The 17,294-nt window shown below is 41.1% G+C and overlaps 1 protein-coding gene across 3 annotated transcripts in view; it reads right to left on the reverse strand.

The window, feature by feature from the left end:
- Positions 1-17,294, reverse strand: part of SCFD2 (sec1 family domain containing 2) — a 426,762-nt gene that overhangs the window by 232,817 nt on the left and 176,651 nt on the right. For all 3 annotated transcript variants that reach the window (XM_026508880.4, XM_057309879.1, XM_026508881.4), the window contains exon 5: positions 372-621. In XM_026508880.4, the coding sequence (XP_026364665.3) occupies positions 372-621 (250 nt within the window). The remainder of the gene's footprint in view (positions 1-371; positions 622-17,294) is intronic.

The raw sequence follows: 17,294 nt of genomic DNA on the forward strand, positions 1-17,294 counted from the left end.
TGTGTGTGTGTGTGTGCTTTAAGTTTGAAATGACAATCTCAAAGAAAATATGTCAACAGAAACCCTTTGAATAGGCTGCACATGTTATTTTTTCTTAAAGATATTACACCCTGTGAAAATTTTGCTATTTTAACAAGGCTCTAAAATAGGAGTTCTGACGGGCAATCAGAAGACAATTTCACTACAGCTGGAACAAAAACACTGCAATGCAAACCTCTAATCCTAAAGGCTGGCTGGTATTCATCAGGCCTCATAAAATTCCAAACAACTCCAATGAAGACAGTTTCATCCTCCTCCTAAACTGCCTTTATTTTTAAACCCTTCTCTGTATCAGTGATGTTTATGCCTCTATTTTTTTATTAAACACTCACCTGTGATTTTTTGTAGCAAAGGAGACAATTCGGACTCTTCACAAAAGACCTGAGCCAATGCTTTCTTCACTTTTTCTTCAGCTTCCCCCAGGTCTTTGTCCACCGTGAACTCTCCACTGACAGAGTAAATATATATCAGGAGAATCAACAGCTCTTCAGGGCTGTAGTCATCGTTGGTCCTCTGGTTCAAAGGCTTAATCATGGGCAGCAGCTGATTTAACACAACAGACATTGTCGACTCCCCAATGCTCTGAAATAAAAGGTGGTAATAAGAAAAGATGTCATTCTTACACACGAACGTAATTACGGCACTGCATCAGTCCAAAGATGGCTGCAACAAGTTTGTGATGCTCACTGACTAGATTGCTTCTTGTTTGTCTGTTTCTTGTCCTGGAGGGAACACTGCAAGAAATTTGGCATTAGGTCGATTGGTATGATCTAGTTTATAGCATAGCTAGTGAAGTTGCAGGCCCTTTTATACGACCTTATATATCGCATATACAAGTAAGAGTCCACTAGTTTTATAAGCATTAAGTACTTCAGATACCAGAAGTTTTAAATTAAAAAATGTATTTGTAAAGCGATATGAAAGAACATGTCAGCATCTATATATCCTAAATGAATGCTGACATTCTTTCAGAGGAGTTACCTCGAATGTTATAGTATATTCTTTTTAATATTCTCTATATTAGCAAATATTAGTCAGAATAGATTTTTTTAATTCCAAAAGCAAAGTTTATTTTTATTTTCATTTATTTTTTAAATTTTTAAAATTTCAATTCCAATATAGTTCACATACAGTGTTATATTAGTTTCAGGCGTACAATATAGTGAGATTCAACAATTCTATACATTACTTAGTGCTCATCATGGTAAATGTATTCTTTTTTTTTTTTTTAAGATTTTATTTATTTATTTAACAGAGATAGAGACAGCCAGTGAGAGAGGGAACACAAGCAGGGGGAGTGGGAGAGGAAGAAGCAGGCTCATAGCAGAGGAGCCTGATGTGGGGCTCGATCCCATAATGCCGGGATCACGCCCTGAGCCGAAGGCAGACGCTTAACCGCTGTGCCACCCAGGTGCCCCATCATCATGGTAAATGTATTCTTAATCCCCTTCACCTATTTCAGCCATCCCCCGACCCACCAGCCCTCTGGTGACCATCTGTTTGTTCTCTAGTAAAGTGTCTGTGTTTTGTTTTATCTCTTATCTTTCTTTGTTCATTTGGTTTGTTTCTTAAATTCCACATATGAGTGAAATCATATGGTATTTGTCTTTCTCCGACTGACTTATTTCACTTAGCATTATACTCTCTAGGTCCATCCATGTTGTTTCAAATGGCAAGATTTGATTTTTTTTATGGCGGAGTAATATTCCCTTGTATATGCATACCACTTCTTTATTCATTTATCAATGGACATTTGGGCTGCTTCCATAATTTAGCTATTGTAAATAATGCTGCAGTAAATATAGGGGTGCATATATCCTTTCACATTAGTGTTTTTGTATTCTTTTGGTTAATACCCAGTAGTGCGATTACTGAATCACAGGATTTTTTATTTTATTTTATTTTACTTTTAAAGATTATATTTATTTATTTTACATACAGAGAGAGAGAGAGCGAGCACAAGCAGGAGGAGCAGCAGAGGGAGAGGGAGAAGCAGGCTCCCCACTGAGCAGGGAGAACAATGTGGGGCTCAATCTCAGGACCCTGAGATCATGACCTGAGCTGAAGGCAGCTGCTTAACTGACTGAGCCACCCAAGCACCCTGAGAATCATAGGATTTTTTTTTATAACAATGAACAGTCATTTTCTGCTAAACTTGGTGAGTAGAATGAGGTATCAAACTGGACAATGTCACTTAGGGTTCAAGATATCTTTGGGTGAATCTGAAGGTAATTCACTTTAAAACAAAACATTTTTTTCCTTTTAGCTCTTCCACTAATTTCAAGAGTGACATTTAGCAGAGAATTTCAAAATTCCTTGCATGTGATAACAGCATTGCATTTCTGGAGTAACCACCTAACTTCTAAGTAACTATACCACGTCTCGTACAAATTATGAGATTTCTGGTGAATAGATAAATCCCCAGCTTAAATAATATGTTTTATTTCACTTATATTATAAAATAATCCCATAAAATAAAATTCAGCTATTTGTATGTATATTAAAATCAGGGGCCAGATGATCACAACTTGCAACTTTCATGTCATTCATTCAGAAGGGTTCATTGAGTATCTACTATGTTCCAGGTATTATGCTGGGTCTAGGGATACAGCGGTGAACGAAACGAATCCCTTGCTCTCATAGAGTTTACATTCTAGTTGGGTGAAACAGACAATTAAGAAGCAAAATAAGTAAAATATATAGTATACTACATGATGGTGAGGACTATGGAGAAGGACAAAGCAGGAAAGAAGGAAGATGCAACTTCAGGGTAAATGTATGTTTATGTGTATGAAAATACACTATTTTAAAGAGGAAAGGCCAGGTTAAGAAGGGAGTTTTGGAATTAAATAAATGGCCTATAGAAATGTTCTCTCTTTGAATGAAGTTGATGGCAAGCAGCTGGATGTGATTCTGTATTGGGATGACTACCCCAAAACGAACTTTTCTCGTCAAGTCATTTCCACACCTGGAGAAATTTGGACATATCATCTCAAGGTTAAGGTTCACAATTATATTATTTGGTACATGAAAAACAGCTGTTACCATTTATTTCCACTAAAAATCTTGGATGTTCACAACACACTAAACAAAAACAAAATGATAAGTCTTGGGAATGAATAGGTACGGATGGAAAAGAACAGGTAGATTTTACTGTTATATGGTGACAAGACATGATTTACCCAGTGTAAACATAGCCACTTCTCAAAGGAAATGGCTGAAACATTTGAAGCCATCCTAGGACTGTCCTATAGCCTCAGGAGTCTCTGGAGACAAACATTCAAGTATTCTCTGCTTTACAAGCTGCCAAGAGCAATTTAAAATAAAGGAGCTCTGTGGCTGGCCTGTTAGAAGTGGGGCTGTGGGCACTACAGCATTCATTTTTCCTTTTTACCCCATCACCAACATTTTGGGTGACGTTAAGCAGATTCCTTCATTGCTTTATATCCCATTTCTAAAAAGCAGGTATATGCATCAAGTATCTATACTTGATATATCCTATAGGAGCCCTATGATTCTCTTCCCAGAGCAAAAGGAATTTTTAAAAGACAGATACAAAAAGTAAAACAAGGTAGAATAATCACCATAATCATTTAGAAAGATCCAGCCACTAACATCTGGCCATGAGAGCGTCATTTTCAAGTTGTTGATCTAAGATATATTGCTGGAGAACAAACTCCCTCGTTAGTAATACTCTGGCGGACTTCTGTTAGCTGGTAATACCTGTGCACATCAATTTATAACATTACACCCTAATCTGCTTAAAGCATTCCCAAAAGCTAATTACTGAGTTGAATACAAAGTGAAGAATACTGATTAGTCTTAAAGAGGCATGAGATATAGTGGAAATAAAAAGACTCCATTTCAAACACCCAGATTCCAAACCTGACTGTACCACTTAGTAGCTCCTTAACCTCGTAGGATCCCAATAAACTTCTCAGGATATCTTCATCTCTAAAATGACATGATCCAACTAAAAGATGGCTCAGTTCTTAAGCCATATTTATGCCAAGGTTGTGCCGGAAAGTAAGGAAGTCCTTAAAAAACAAACGGATGGGGCATGTCAAAAAGACACAGGAGACAACTGGAAGGCCTCCCAGGGGCCAAAGCTGAAACAATTTGGGTAAGAAAATAAAGTAGTAATAGATTATAACCCCAAGCACAAAAAAATGTTCTTCACTCCATACTCACCTTAATAAGTGATTGCATAAATAAATAAATAAATAAATAAATAAATAAATAAATAATAAGAGATAAATGTTCCTTTCAGAAGAATTCCAAATAACTTATGTAGATGCCACCCCCCAGGAGGTAGAGAGAGCTGAATCCCCCCACTTCTTGCTTCTAAATGACTTGCTTCTAAAAAATTGTGTATGGGAAGAGGAGGGAGGAGAACTTTACCTTAGAAGATCAAGGTTAACATCACCAGTGATAAGTCAAATGACATCATGTGTCCCTAATATGATGTGATGAGAATGGCACTTCACTTTTGCAGTATTTTTCTCCCAAACCCATAACCACACAACAAAAACAACAGATAAATCCTAATTAAGGAACATTCTACAAAATGCCTAGATAGTACTCCTCCAAACTGTCAAGTTATGAAAAACAAGGAAAGACTAAAAATCTATCACACACCAGATGAGACTAATGACAAAATGTGATGGGATCCTGGAACAGAGAAAGAGCAGGGGGGCGGGGTGGGGGAGACTAGTGAAATCACAATAAAGTCTGAAGTTCATAGTTAATAGTAATGTACCAATGTTGGCTTCTTAGTTTTGCCAAATACACTACAGTACTGTAAGATTTTCACAATAAGATGAGAGATATACAGAACTTTCTGTACTATCTTGACAACTTTTCTATACATCTAAAAATAGTCTAAAATAAAAAAAAAAATTTCTGGCAAGGGGAGGAGAGGGGAGGGGGAGAGATGGAAGGGGGCGTTGAGGGAAGGGAAGATAGTAAGAGACAAATCCAGGTACTTTTGAATCTCCTTCTGTCAGAATGAAAATTCCAGGAAAGACAATTTCAGCTGAGAATAAGAACTCCTCAAACAGCCTAGGCCAAGGTAAGGGATGGACTTGGGACAATGAACCTCCCATCAATGGCAAAGGGAGGCAGGGAGATCAACTGGCACAGATGAATGAGAGGGAATCCTATACACATTGGCTTAGAAGGCCAACTAGACCCTCTCAGTACTATCCATAAAAGCATGACTCCAGATTGGACGTATAACCATTTTCCGATACTCTCTTCTCTGAGAATGAAACCTCAACAAGAAGAAGGAAAAGATCAGTGAGACTCCAGGTTGAAACCTTTCTAAATCTGAAAGAATCTAAGCAGGGTTAATAATGAGGTTATGGGGGGGTGCCTGGGTGGTGCAGTCGTTGAGCGTCTGCCTTCGGCTCAGGGCGTGATCCCGGCGTTCCAGGATCGAGCCCCACATCAGGCTCCTCCACTGGGAGCCTGCTTCTTCCTCTCCCACTCCCCCTGCTTGTGCTCTCTCTTGCTGGCTGTCTGTCTCTGTCAAATAAATAAATAAAATCTTTAAAAAAATGAGGTTACGGAGGGGCACCTGGGAGGCTCAGTCCTTAAGCGTCTGCCTTCAGCTCAGGGCATGATTCCAGAGTCCTGGGATCGAGCCCCACATCAGGCTCCTCCACTGGGAGCCTGCTTCTTCCTCTCCCACTCCCCCTGCCTGTGTTCCCTCTCACTGGCTGTCTCTGTCAAATAAATAAATCTTTTAAAAAAATAATAATGAGGTTATGGGAGTAAAATTATACACCTGGGAACTGGCTATAGCACTTACGAGCTGTGTGGCCTTGGGCAACTTAAATTAACTTTTCTGAGTCTCAGTTTCCTCACCTGTAAAATGGACAAAATACCACAAATGTCTGAATATTAATCACCACTCAGGCTCCCATTTTCATACTGGGACGAATACTTAAACTACCTTGTGGTTTAAAATACGGTAATCCCCACGAAGGGTCAGTCTTTGTAAGGACCCAAACATAAAAAGACACCCTCTTTTCTGAGGGTGGATTTGGGGGAAAATACCTTACCTTCCATTTGAGGCCAGACAACAATAGCTTTCACTTCGTAAGGTTGTTCTCAAGATCTAGTAACAGAAGTAAATCACAAAGCACAGTGCCTGGCGCAGAGCCTCTGCTCAATCTGAGATGCCTAGCACTGCTATCCCCTACTACCCCATGGACCCCTTGCTTGCCCGGGAGGAGTCACTAGGAGGACTGGTAGGGAACGAAGAACCTTCTAGGAATAAGAAGTTCATGGTCTCCAAGGAGGGAGACAGTATTGGATGTGACATCACATCTGGGAACTTCACTGCAAAGTCAGTCAAAGGTTAAAGGCAATATAAACATTATTAAACACTGCCATTTAAAAAGCACACGCAGAGCAAACCACAACCAAAGCAAAAAAAAAAAAAAGTTTCTTTATAAAGTACCAGAGTTTAAATTTCTCATTCATTTTGATATAAATGGGCCAACTAGTAGGAGGTGGAAGACTAGAGCTGTGTCTAGAGTGACAGAACCTTTTTTTAAAATTCTGCAGTCTGGAGCTCCTGTTATTTTTGAATGAGTCCCCAGTAACTCCATACAAAAGGCTCTCTGTAAAATGCATGTTGTCTTTAGAAAAGCCATTTTTGGGGGGTGCTGAGTTAAAACACCTTTGCGAAGTCAGAGTCAGGCCCCTGCTGGCTCCGTCCGTGGGCCTGAGGAGCGAATGGGCCATATTCCTCATGGCTGTAGAGCAGGCAGGGCGGGCTCCACACCTGCTCCTTGGTGGTGCGGCCTGCAGACGCCCCGGGAAAGTCAAAGCCGCTCTCACGGGCTGCTGGAGAACCCATCTCTGCAGCTCGGTCACAGGGTGCAGGCTCATGGGATGCTGCCAGGGAGGGCCTGAGGGAGTGCCTAAGGCCTTCTGCCCCCAAACGTCACTTGCCACCCTTGCACTAATACCTGTTGCAGGCTTTAGATTCCCATGATTAAAGCCACTCTGCTTCTTTGGGAGATGGGCTTCTGTATACGCCCCAGGCAAAATGCAAAAATGGAACTTGGTGTATGTGATGATAATTCATTGATGCACTCATGAATTCTTCAACAAATGTGTACGGTGTACACACGAAGGGCCAGGCACTGTGCTACACTCTGGGCATGCAAAGAACAAGGCAAGACACAAGATTCCAGGAGCTTACTGGTGAGTGGGGGTAGGAGTAAACTGTAGAGGAGATGCAGTAAGGAAGTGCTTCAGTGGGAGTTTTCGTCCATGTGGAGATACAACAGAGAAGCACCAAGTCCTGGAAGGGACGGGACCTCAACTGAGTCTCCCACAATCGACTACCATCTCAGGGAGGAGCACAGCTCCGAGAAATGACCAACGGCCTAAGATCCTTCCTTCATTCCCTCAGCAAATGTTAACACACACTTACTAAGAGTGTGTGGTAGGCAGAATCATGACCCCTGAAAATGGCCCACACTCTAATCCCCAGAATATGTCACAAGCAAATAGGGCAGAAGGGACTTGGCCAGTGTGACTAAGGTTACAGATCTGGCGATGGAGATGGGCCTGCCTGATCTGCTCGGGACCAGTCTACTCACAGGAGTCCCTCAAGTAGAGAAACTTCCTAACTACGGTCAGTCAGAGAGAGATGCGACACTGCCAGCTTTGAAGGAGGAGGAAGAGGCCACAAGCCAAGAAACGCAGGGGCCCCTAGACTGGAAAAGTGAGGAGACGGATGCTCCCCTAGAGCCTCCAGAAAGGAATGCAGTGCTGTCAACACCTTGATTTTTATTTATTGGAGAAAGAGAGAGAGAGAGAGAGTGAGCGTGCACATAAGCAGGGGGGAGGGGCAGAGGGAGAGGGAGAAGCAGACTCCATGCTGAGCAGGGAGCCCAACATGGGGCTTGATCCCAGGACCCTGAGATAATGACCTGAGTCGAAGATAGACGCTTAAGCAACTGAGGCACCCAGGCGCCCTGCCAGCACGTCAGTTTTTATCTGGTGAGACCAGTGTTGGACTTCTGACCTACAGAGTTGTAAGATAGTAAATCTATGTTGTTTGAAGCCTCTAGGTTTGTTCTGATTTGCTACAACATCAATAGGAAATTAATACAAGTGGTTTTGTGAGGTAGGGCATGACAAGCTCTGCATCAGGGCCCAGAGTCCAGACAAAGAACCTAGTACATGGTAGGGCTCTCTCAATACTTGCCAAATGACTGACTAAACAAACAAGAGCAAGCACGAATAGGCACCTCAGTGGTACTCACGCCAGCTGTCCCACTAGGGTGCTAGGGAGTGCCTTCAGGGCTGTCACAAAAAGGGAAAGCATAGAGACACACCAAATCTAAATTTGCTACTTAACAATTTTTTTCTAGAACTGGTCAGTCCAAAACCATGCAATCTCATATAAGCTAATATTCATCAAGGTCAGAATAATCACATAAGACAGTGGTTTTGAAAATGTGTTCCATAGACCCAAGATCCCAGTGAGATTTTCAGGATGTCCAAACTATTTTTATCATGATACTAGGATATTCTTTGCCTTTTTTACTATGTTGACATTTGTGCTAATAGTACAAAAATAATGGTGGGTAAAATTGCTGGTATCTTAACGGAACAAGAATGGTTCCAAACGATGCTAATGGCCACTGTGCTCTTTACCACTACACTATGTACTCACAGATAGAATTTTTTAAAAGTCAGTTTCACTTAAGAATGCCATTGATGAAGCAGTAAAAATTATTAATCTTACAAAACTCAACCCTTAAATAAGTGTCTCTTTAATATTTTGTGTAACAAAGTAGGAACTATGCATAAAGCATTTCTCCTGTATGCTAAAGCACAATGCTTATCTCAAGGAAAAACATCTAGGCAATTATCTGGGTTGTGAACTGAACTAATTATTTCTGTCACCTAAAACCACTGTACTTGAAAGAATGACAGAGAAATTATGATTATTAAGATGCAGGTGCAAACATTTTCTCAAAAATGAGCAAAGTAATCTTGTTCCTTCAAGAAAAACAATGGACATATTTATTGCCAATGATAAAATTCTGGCTTTTAACCAAAAATTCAAATTTTGGAAAACTTGTATCTGCCACTGGCAGATTCTCTGTACTTAAACATTTTTCTGATGAGATCAATGGTGACATTAAAAATGTGATTATTTTCAATTGCATAATGAATTATGTCAACATTTGGAAGATCTGCATAACTTAGTGTGCCAATATTTGGAAATGACCAATGTATGATGTAAGAAAATCAGGAACAGACAAAAGATCTATCCAAAATACAAGGTAGACCAGCAGATTTTAATGTAAAAGAGTACAAACAATGCACTGATATGGTTTCAGATTCCACATTACAATTTACCCTTAAGAAATCACTGCTTGTAGAGTCTAGGTATGTATCAAAAAAGAGTATCTGAAAAGGCTATCAAAATATTCCTCCTTTTTCCAACTATGTATTTGCATGAGACTGGATTTTCTTCATAAACTCCAACCAAAACAATGTATGGCAGCACACTGAATGAGGAGGCAAATGTGAGAATCCAGCTGTTTTCTACTCAGTGAGACATTAAAGAGATTTGCGAAAATATAAACCAATGCCATTCTTACTTACTCTTTTTTGTTTGGGAAGTGTAATTGCTTTTCATAAAAATATTTATGCTAGCATCTAACAGGTTTTTTTTTAAAGGAATTAGAAATAAGTTAAAATTTTCTCAGTTTTAATTTCTAATACAGTAAATACCAGTAATTACCGATTTAAGGATATCTATCATATCCTAGAAAGAAGGCTCATTATTTTCTACTCTCTTTTTCCCCATCTTATGGCTGAAGTGCAGATAAAGTAGTGGCAAGATTGCTTCAACTACGTTCTTCGAGCGGAAAGCAGAGCAACATGCTTCTTTAAATCAGAGCTTCTCAAAATGTGCTGTGCCTGTGATTACTGTGCCTGTGATTACCTGTTGAACGCAGATGCTGATTCATTAGGTTTGGGATAGAGCCTAAAGATTCTGCACTTTGTATGAGTTCTCAGGTGATACCAACGCTGCTGGTCAGTGGACCATGTTTGCGTGGCATCTGGACAGGACCACCGAACAATCTCTAGACAGCTGCGTGGATGGGAAATGAAATATCCTCTTCGGGTCACTGTATTTGTGGATTTCTTTGGTATCTCACCTTAACCTGGATGCTAACTAATAGAACTCATAAACCTGCATCTCCAGCCAAATTTCTCTCCTTTGCTCCCTACCAACAGAGTCCATTGTCTATTGGACTTCTCCACTTATATATCTCACCTGCAAATTTTTAAAAGATTTATTTCCTTATTTTAGAAAGAGAGAGCACAAGTGGGAGGGGCAGAGGGAGAGAAGAGAGAGTCTTAAGCAGACTCCGCACTGAGCATGGAGCCTGACACAGGGCTCAATCTCATGACCCTGAGATCACGACCTGAGCTGAAACCAAGTCAGATGGTTAACTGACTGCACCACCCAGTGGCCCCTCATCTGCAGATTTAACTCAGCGTATCTAAAACTGAAATGAAGTGTTTTACTGCCAAATCTGCTCTTCATTCCGTGTACCCTCCACTGTTTTGTGGTACTGCTACTCTTCCACTTGACCACGATGGAATCCTGGGCTCTGCCGCGGCTCTCTCTTGTCCCTGCCATGTCCAATCAGTCACCAAGTCTTCATGACTTTATATCTCCATCTCTTCTTTATTCTTTCCTTGATGTCCCTAAATTGTAACTACCAATATCTCTAGCCATGATTTATCTCATTTTAAACCAAAAATTTAATCTCTCTAAAATTACTTTATGGTTTCTACTGCCTTCAAGATAAAGCCTTTAATATGACATGTGCAGTTTTGTTTTTTTTTTTTTTGACCTTCATAGCCCACATAACTGTTTAGCCTCATCTATCATGAATTCTTTTCTTATGAGTGATATTTCAGCTTTGCTGAACTACTTGCATTTGCCTCTGTGCTTATCTCTCTGCCGAGAATGTTCTTTTCCCTGTTCTCCACCTGGTTTCATGATTCAACCCAAGTGTTCTCTTCTCAGAACTTCCCTAGATGTGTTAAATGTGCCTACTTGGTGATCCTGGAGAAGCCTCTATTTTCCTCTACCATGGCTCTATCACCCTGAATTGAATTATTCATGTCTAGCTCCCTTCTAAGACTGAAAAATCCTTGGTGACAAGAATCACGTCTTATTTCTAAAGCTATCTCCAGTACCTTTGAACATAGTATCAAAAGTACACTTACCTCTATAATGAAGCTGCTGACACCAGAATAAGAGAAATGAACACTTACAAAGATATAATTATAGATTATCTCATTTAATCTTCCGGATTACCCTGTAACACAGGTATTATTATTTCAGAGGCAGAAACTGAGGATGAGAAAGGTTACTTGTCAAGGACAGCAGCTAGTGAATGGTTGAACTAGGATCCGACTCAGGACTGTCTTTCGCCAGCACCTGTATCTGGCTACTATGCATTTCTTCTCCAGTGCTTCCTGGTCAGAGGGAATCTAGAGTTTATGGGGAAGGGAAATCCAGACCCTTGAGATAGAGTGTGATGCTAGGATTCTGACTAGAACAAATCATCAAGGAAACGCAGCAGATGAGATAAATCACAGGTGATCTGCTGACTTGCAACTCCTTAGAATCCCCCAAAAAGGTACACGACAGGCTCTAGAACCTCATTAAACACCTCTGGTAGAGGGATATGTAGTTCCAGCCACAAATGTTAAGGCAGAATTTCCCATCGAGGGTGTCACCATGCCACGTTTACCTCCCATCCCAAGCCTTAGTGACAGCTGGCTGGGACCTAGGGCAGCCAGACTACTGGGCGAGTGGCCTCCAGTTCTGTGTATCCAGTGTATCCTGCACAAACAGCATAGCTTTCTATGTGTATCTGCAACTATGTGAAGAAAGGGATAGGATGCACTGAAGAGATATGCACAAAAAGAAGGCAGATGCTGAAGTCATCAAAGATGGCAGAAATGGTCTCCAGGAGGAGCAGCTGATTGAAAGAGAGTAGCTCGGGACTACAGCACGGGCTGCAGATGAGAAGCAGCAGAAAGAGACTGGTGGATTAATGATGTGGAAGTTGTATGGACAGGCTCAATTCCCCTTGCAAGAGAAATGGGAAGGTGGTAAGATGAGGCAGAGAAGAATGCAGGTGATTCAGGGCCACATGGCCTACTGTTAGAACTTTTGCTTTCCTTCCCAGATGAAAGGGGTTTGGGGCAAAGGAATGGTATGATCAGATATATGTTGGAAAAGGCTATCATGCAGGGTGTGGTGAAGAGAACAGACTACGGAGGGGCAAGGGTAGTAGCAGGGAGATAGTTAGGAAGCAATCAGTAAGCCAAGCGAAACTAGGGGCCTTGGTCTGCAGTAGGCACATTGCAGGTAGTGTGAAGTGGCTGAATTTGGAAATATTCTGAAGCTTAAGCCAGCACAGTTTGCTGATGGATTGGATACACAGTGTGAGAGAAGAGACGAATCTAGAATTATTTCAAAGTTTTTGGAAGGAGGTTCAGAGAACAGGAGGTGATTCAAAGGAGACAACAGAGAGGGCAGGATTGGAGGAAAATGTGAGAATGGCACAGATATAAGTATTTCAGAAAGCAGGATGTCTAAGCTCAGGACGGTGAGAAAGGGGACCAGAATGAATGGAAGGATTCTGGAGTGAGCAAAATAATGGCATGAGTGATACACGAGAAAGTTAGAAGAATGTATCGGGAAGGCTTACTAGAAAGAATATGCACTGTAAAGTAGCCCAGAGAGTCTAATTTCAAAGTATGAATGTGTTTCCCCAAATTTATCCCTGTAAGGGGCACTTGAAAGTAGTTGGCATTCTGCGTCTGTGGGGCAAATGATTCCTTGGCAATGAAAAATGGTGAAGTCCTCAATGACAGTGAAAACAGATTCTACAAGCATTCTCTCCCACTAAAAATGCCATTAGAGAAAAATTATGGTATCGTCACACAATGGAAGACTACCTAGCAACTATAAAGAATGACCCATACTCCCCTAAAACAACAATATGGTTGAATCTCACAATTACAACGTTGAATGAAAAAGGCCATAGAAAAAGAACATATTAAATGATTCCATTTATGTAAAATACAAAAACCAGGGAAAACTAATCTATGTTTTTAGAAGTCCCTATCCACTGGAAGGAGGGAGTAACTGGGAGGCAGCAAAAGTGGGGCTCCCACAGTTGCTGGTAATATTCTGTTTCTTGATCTGGATGCTGATTACACAGATGTCTTCAGTTAGTAAAAATTTGTTGAGCTGTACTTTTCTATATTCTAAAATATATTATATTTTACTTCAATAAAATCTTTTCAAAATGCCATTGCACTGGGCCACATTTCCTGTGTCCTGGGAAGAACAGAGCTATCTACTTAGAGTTCTTATTACAGATTAGCATTTACCCAAAGCAAGAACAGGAACATATAAGAAGCTTAGAGGAGTTATCAAATCATCTAATTTGGTTACACTTAACTTCAGCTAGAAGAAAAGGCTAAAGCCTTGATTTCAGAGGAAGACAAAAAGAACAGCTTTCAATGGCTATTCAGTTTAAAACACACATGTTTTAGGAGGGATATAAACTTTTTTTTTGTTATGTTTTTCCCCCATCTCCTGGGAAATGATGTTACACTGTGCTTCAAACAGAACTGCCAAATTTAAGAGGCTGTTTTCTGTAAACAGGCCAGCTGGGCCATAAGTTGCATGAAACGAGGGACAAACTACTTCTTCAGAAAGCAGAGCAGAGCACCACAGGGAGTTGGGAACTGTGCATCCAACAAAATCTCCAGCCATTTGTCTTTATCGGGCCACCTTTAATGATTTAAGAGCTCTCCTTGCCATGTTATCATCAATCAATTACAATGATTGAGCAGCCTCTAAAAACTGGAGTTTTTAAAATGCAACTATCCGTGACCTAAATTTCCTGCTGGCTCTGTTGGCCCCAGGTTAGGCCAGTTTGTCTATCATCAAGGGAGCCAATAAAAATAATAAAAACAGGTCAACGCTGGGCTTTCCGAAGCTTGTATAAAAATATTCACACTCCTCCAATCAGCACCAACTCAACGTGTCCATTCTTTTCTTGAGCTCTCAGTAAATTCTGCCTCTAATAACAAAATATTTTAGAGAATGTATATATTATCTAAGAACCCCTTTTTTTCTTCCCCCTTTTCTTCCTTGCTTGCTTGCTTTCTTTTCAATTTGGCTAAGCAACGGTTTTGCAACTCTTAGCAGACAACTGAAATGATGTCATTTTGCTGACTCCAGCAAAGGAGTAACATTTTGGCAAATTAGGGGATATATGAGAAGACGAAAACATAAATTTTAGCCATTTTAATGGAGAATGCGATACTGCACCTCCAAGCCTGTGATCGAATTTGACTTTCAGGATCCACAGAGCCAAGCAAAGACTACCGAATGGGGAGGAGGAAGAGAAAAGTGGTGAAGTAAAAGAGGTCAGTTTAAAGGTTGTCTGTGAAAACCAGAACAGTTATCTTAAGTACTGTTTCAAAACATGTCATATCACTTGATAAGAAGTAAGAAAAAGAAGGGTGTTGTGCTGTCCAAGGCTTCAAGCTCCTTCATGAGCGTGACCAGCAACATGGAAATTCTATTCAGTAACAAAGCAGCGTTGCTTACATCTGTGACCTGCCTGCAGAAATGTGCAAGCTCGGTGGATCTGGGACAAGGTCCCAGAGCCCCCCTCTCCTTGAAGCATCCCAGCCAGAATCTCAGCAGGCTGGACCATCTTATTCAGAAGCAATTCTGGAACACTCTCTGCTCTGGAGGGGAAGTTTGGACAAACTCCAAAGAAGGCCGAATGCCAGAGTGGGGACCCAGAGGCACCATCATGAAGGCAGCAAATTTGACTTCAGTGGTCTCTCCTTTCTCTGACTTTGCCCCTCCCTTGCCTCCACCAAGTATCAGAACTCAGTGGCCTCCTGCCAGCACCAGTCAATGAGGCACTCCTCCTCTATGAAATGAAGGACTGAATGGCCAAACTCTTCCAAGAGAATTCTGCATTTTAAAAGAGAAGAGAGAATCTAAGAGGAAGTGAGGTTAAATTTCAGGTTCAGTAGTAGTTAGGTAGAAATTTGTCGTAGAAAGCCCTTCTGGAGCTCCTCCAATCCCATTTTACAGAAATTAATGGAAAGATAGTACTATTTTTCCCTCCTCTTTTGAAAATGCAGTAGTATAGTTCAGAAAGTAAACATCTCATTTCCTTAAAGGCACGAGATGACAGGCTGTAACTTTAGCCTCACCTTACCGCTTTACTGTAGCAAGGCATTGGACATTTCTGGGTCTCAAGTTCTTGATAAAAAGGAGGATAATACCACATATCTCACCTCAGATTTTCAGCTATCTCAGACTTTCATGTAATATAAATGAGAGATCACTTCATAAACTATAACGTAGTCTGCATTTGCTCCGTAGTCTATATTTATTACGATTTTATTAACTTCCTCTCCAAAACTATGCTTCTATTTAGAAAAAGGCCTGGCATACCGGATATATTTATACACTTCCAAAGACTCAGCTACCCGCTGAGACTTGGCCACATGCTGAATGCGAGGGTCTGGCCACTGCTGCCCTGCCTCAGCCCCACGCTGCCAACTCTTCCAGACTTCCCTGGGGCAGCACTGATATGGCTCCATCATACCCACCGCAGTGGAAGCCACCCCAGCACAGGCCTAGGTCCAACCAGCTAGTCTCATAGAGGCTCTGGCTTTTCTCGTGTTTACCCAGAGGACCCACCCGAAAGTAAGGGTAGTAGCACCCCTTATAATAAACGTTAAGGCCAATGAAAGGCAGGGAGACTGGGAAGAAGACAGATAAATTCTTAGCCCAGCTTCTCCCCTAGGAACAATTCAGGTTGCAGTAGTGTTAGTTAAAGTCTTTTCAGAGCTACCTCCCCTGACTGAGCAACCACTGGGTTTCTTAAGGGGCCATGGCCCGCTCGGTAATGTGTCCCCTTGTATTTGCTTTACCTCCTTCCTTGACTCATTTCCCCTTTCCCTCACTCTCAGATTCCACCTCCTTCCCCTTTAAAGGAATTGTCATGCCGATTTTGCCTCAAACTCTGTTTCCTAGGAAGACAGGACAAGGGTTATTAGAGAGGCCACAAAGAAGAATCAGGCAAGGAGAAGGGTCTTGGTTTCACTCAGCTGTTTGAGAGTGTATGCGTTGTTACTACAAGTATACACTTGCAAAATTTGGGGGATAGAAAGTCCTGAAGAAAGGAGAAATCTCTGCCTGTGCTTACGTAACCCACGAAAAACAAACACTAAGCAGTGTGATGAAAAAAAGAATCTAAAAGCGGGTGAAGTTTTGGTCCCAGTGATCTATGGAGCACAATGACATTCACGTGACTTGCACTGACCTGCACAACCCTATGTGATTACGGGCCTCCCTCTTACCCCCACCCCCACTCTTCCCTCCCTTCCTTCAGTTTTCTCCGCCCACACTGATCACCATTCAGCATCTCAATTACTCAGTGCCATTCTGTATCATCGGAGGCCTTCGCACTTGGCCTTAATCCCCATGCTCCAAATGTTCTTTAGGTCTTTCCATGGTGGAAATTCATTGCGCGAATGCCACATCATTCAGGTTTCAGCTCAGCTGTCCCCTTCTCAGAACTTTTTTTGCTGTCTGAAGTGGCATCTTTCTGTCCCATTTTTAGTCCTAGTCACTCTTTAAGCCACTGTATTATATTCACAGCCTTTATCACCAGCTAAAATTTTCTGAATTATTTGCTGCAAAGGTGGTCAATAAGCTTGTAAATGAATAAACTCCTTTACTTGGACCTTTCAAGCGTCAGATCTGTCTGTGAACACTCTGAGTGGAAGAATTCGTGTTGGACAAGTGCTGTGAAGTACTTGTTACCCAAGGAAATGACAGTGATTCTACTAGATGTGCACTGGCCCATATGGTAGCTGTTAGCCACATATAGCTGGTGAATACTTGAAATGTGACTAGTCTAAATCGAGCTGCATTCCACATGTAAAACACATGCCATATTTTGAAGACTTAGTGCAAAAAATATATAACTCATTGATAATTTTTATTGTATCTTTTTGAAATGATAGTATTTCAGATATTTTGGATATACTTGGTAAAATAAAATATATCGTTAACAGTATTTCACTCATTCCCTTTTATCTTTTAATGTAGCTCTTAACAAATTTAAAATAAT

The sequence above is a fragment of the Ursus arctos genome, unplaced genomic scaffold (assembly GCF_023065955.2).
Source record: "Ursus arctos isolate Adak ecotype North America unplaced genomic scaffold, UrsArc2.0 scaffold_9, whole genome shotgun sequence".
In the NCBI taxonomy this organism is placed as follows: Eukaryota; Metazoa; Chordata; class Mammalia; order Carnivora; family Ursidae; genus Ursus; species Ursus arctos.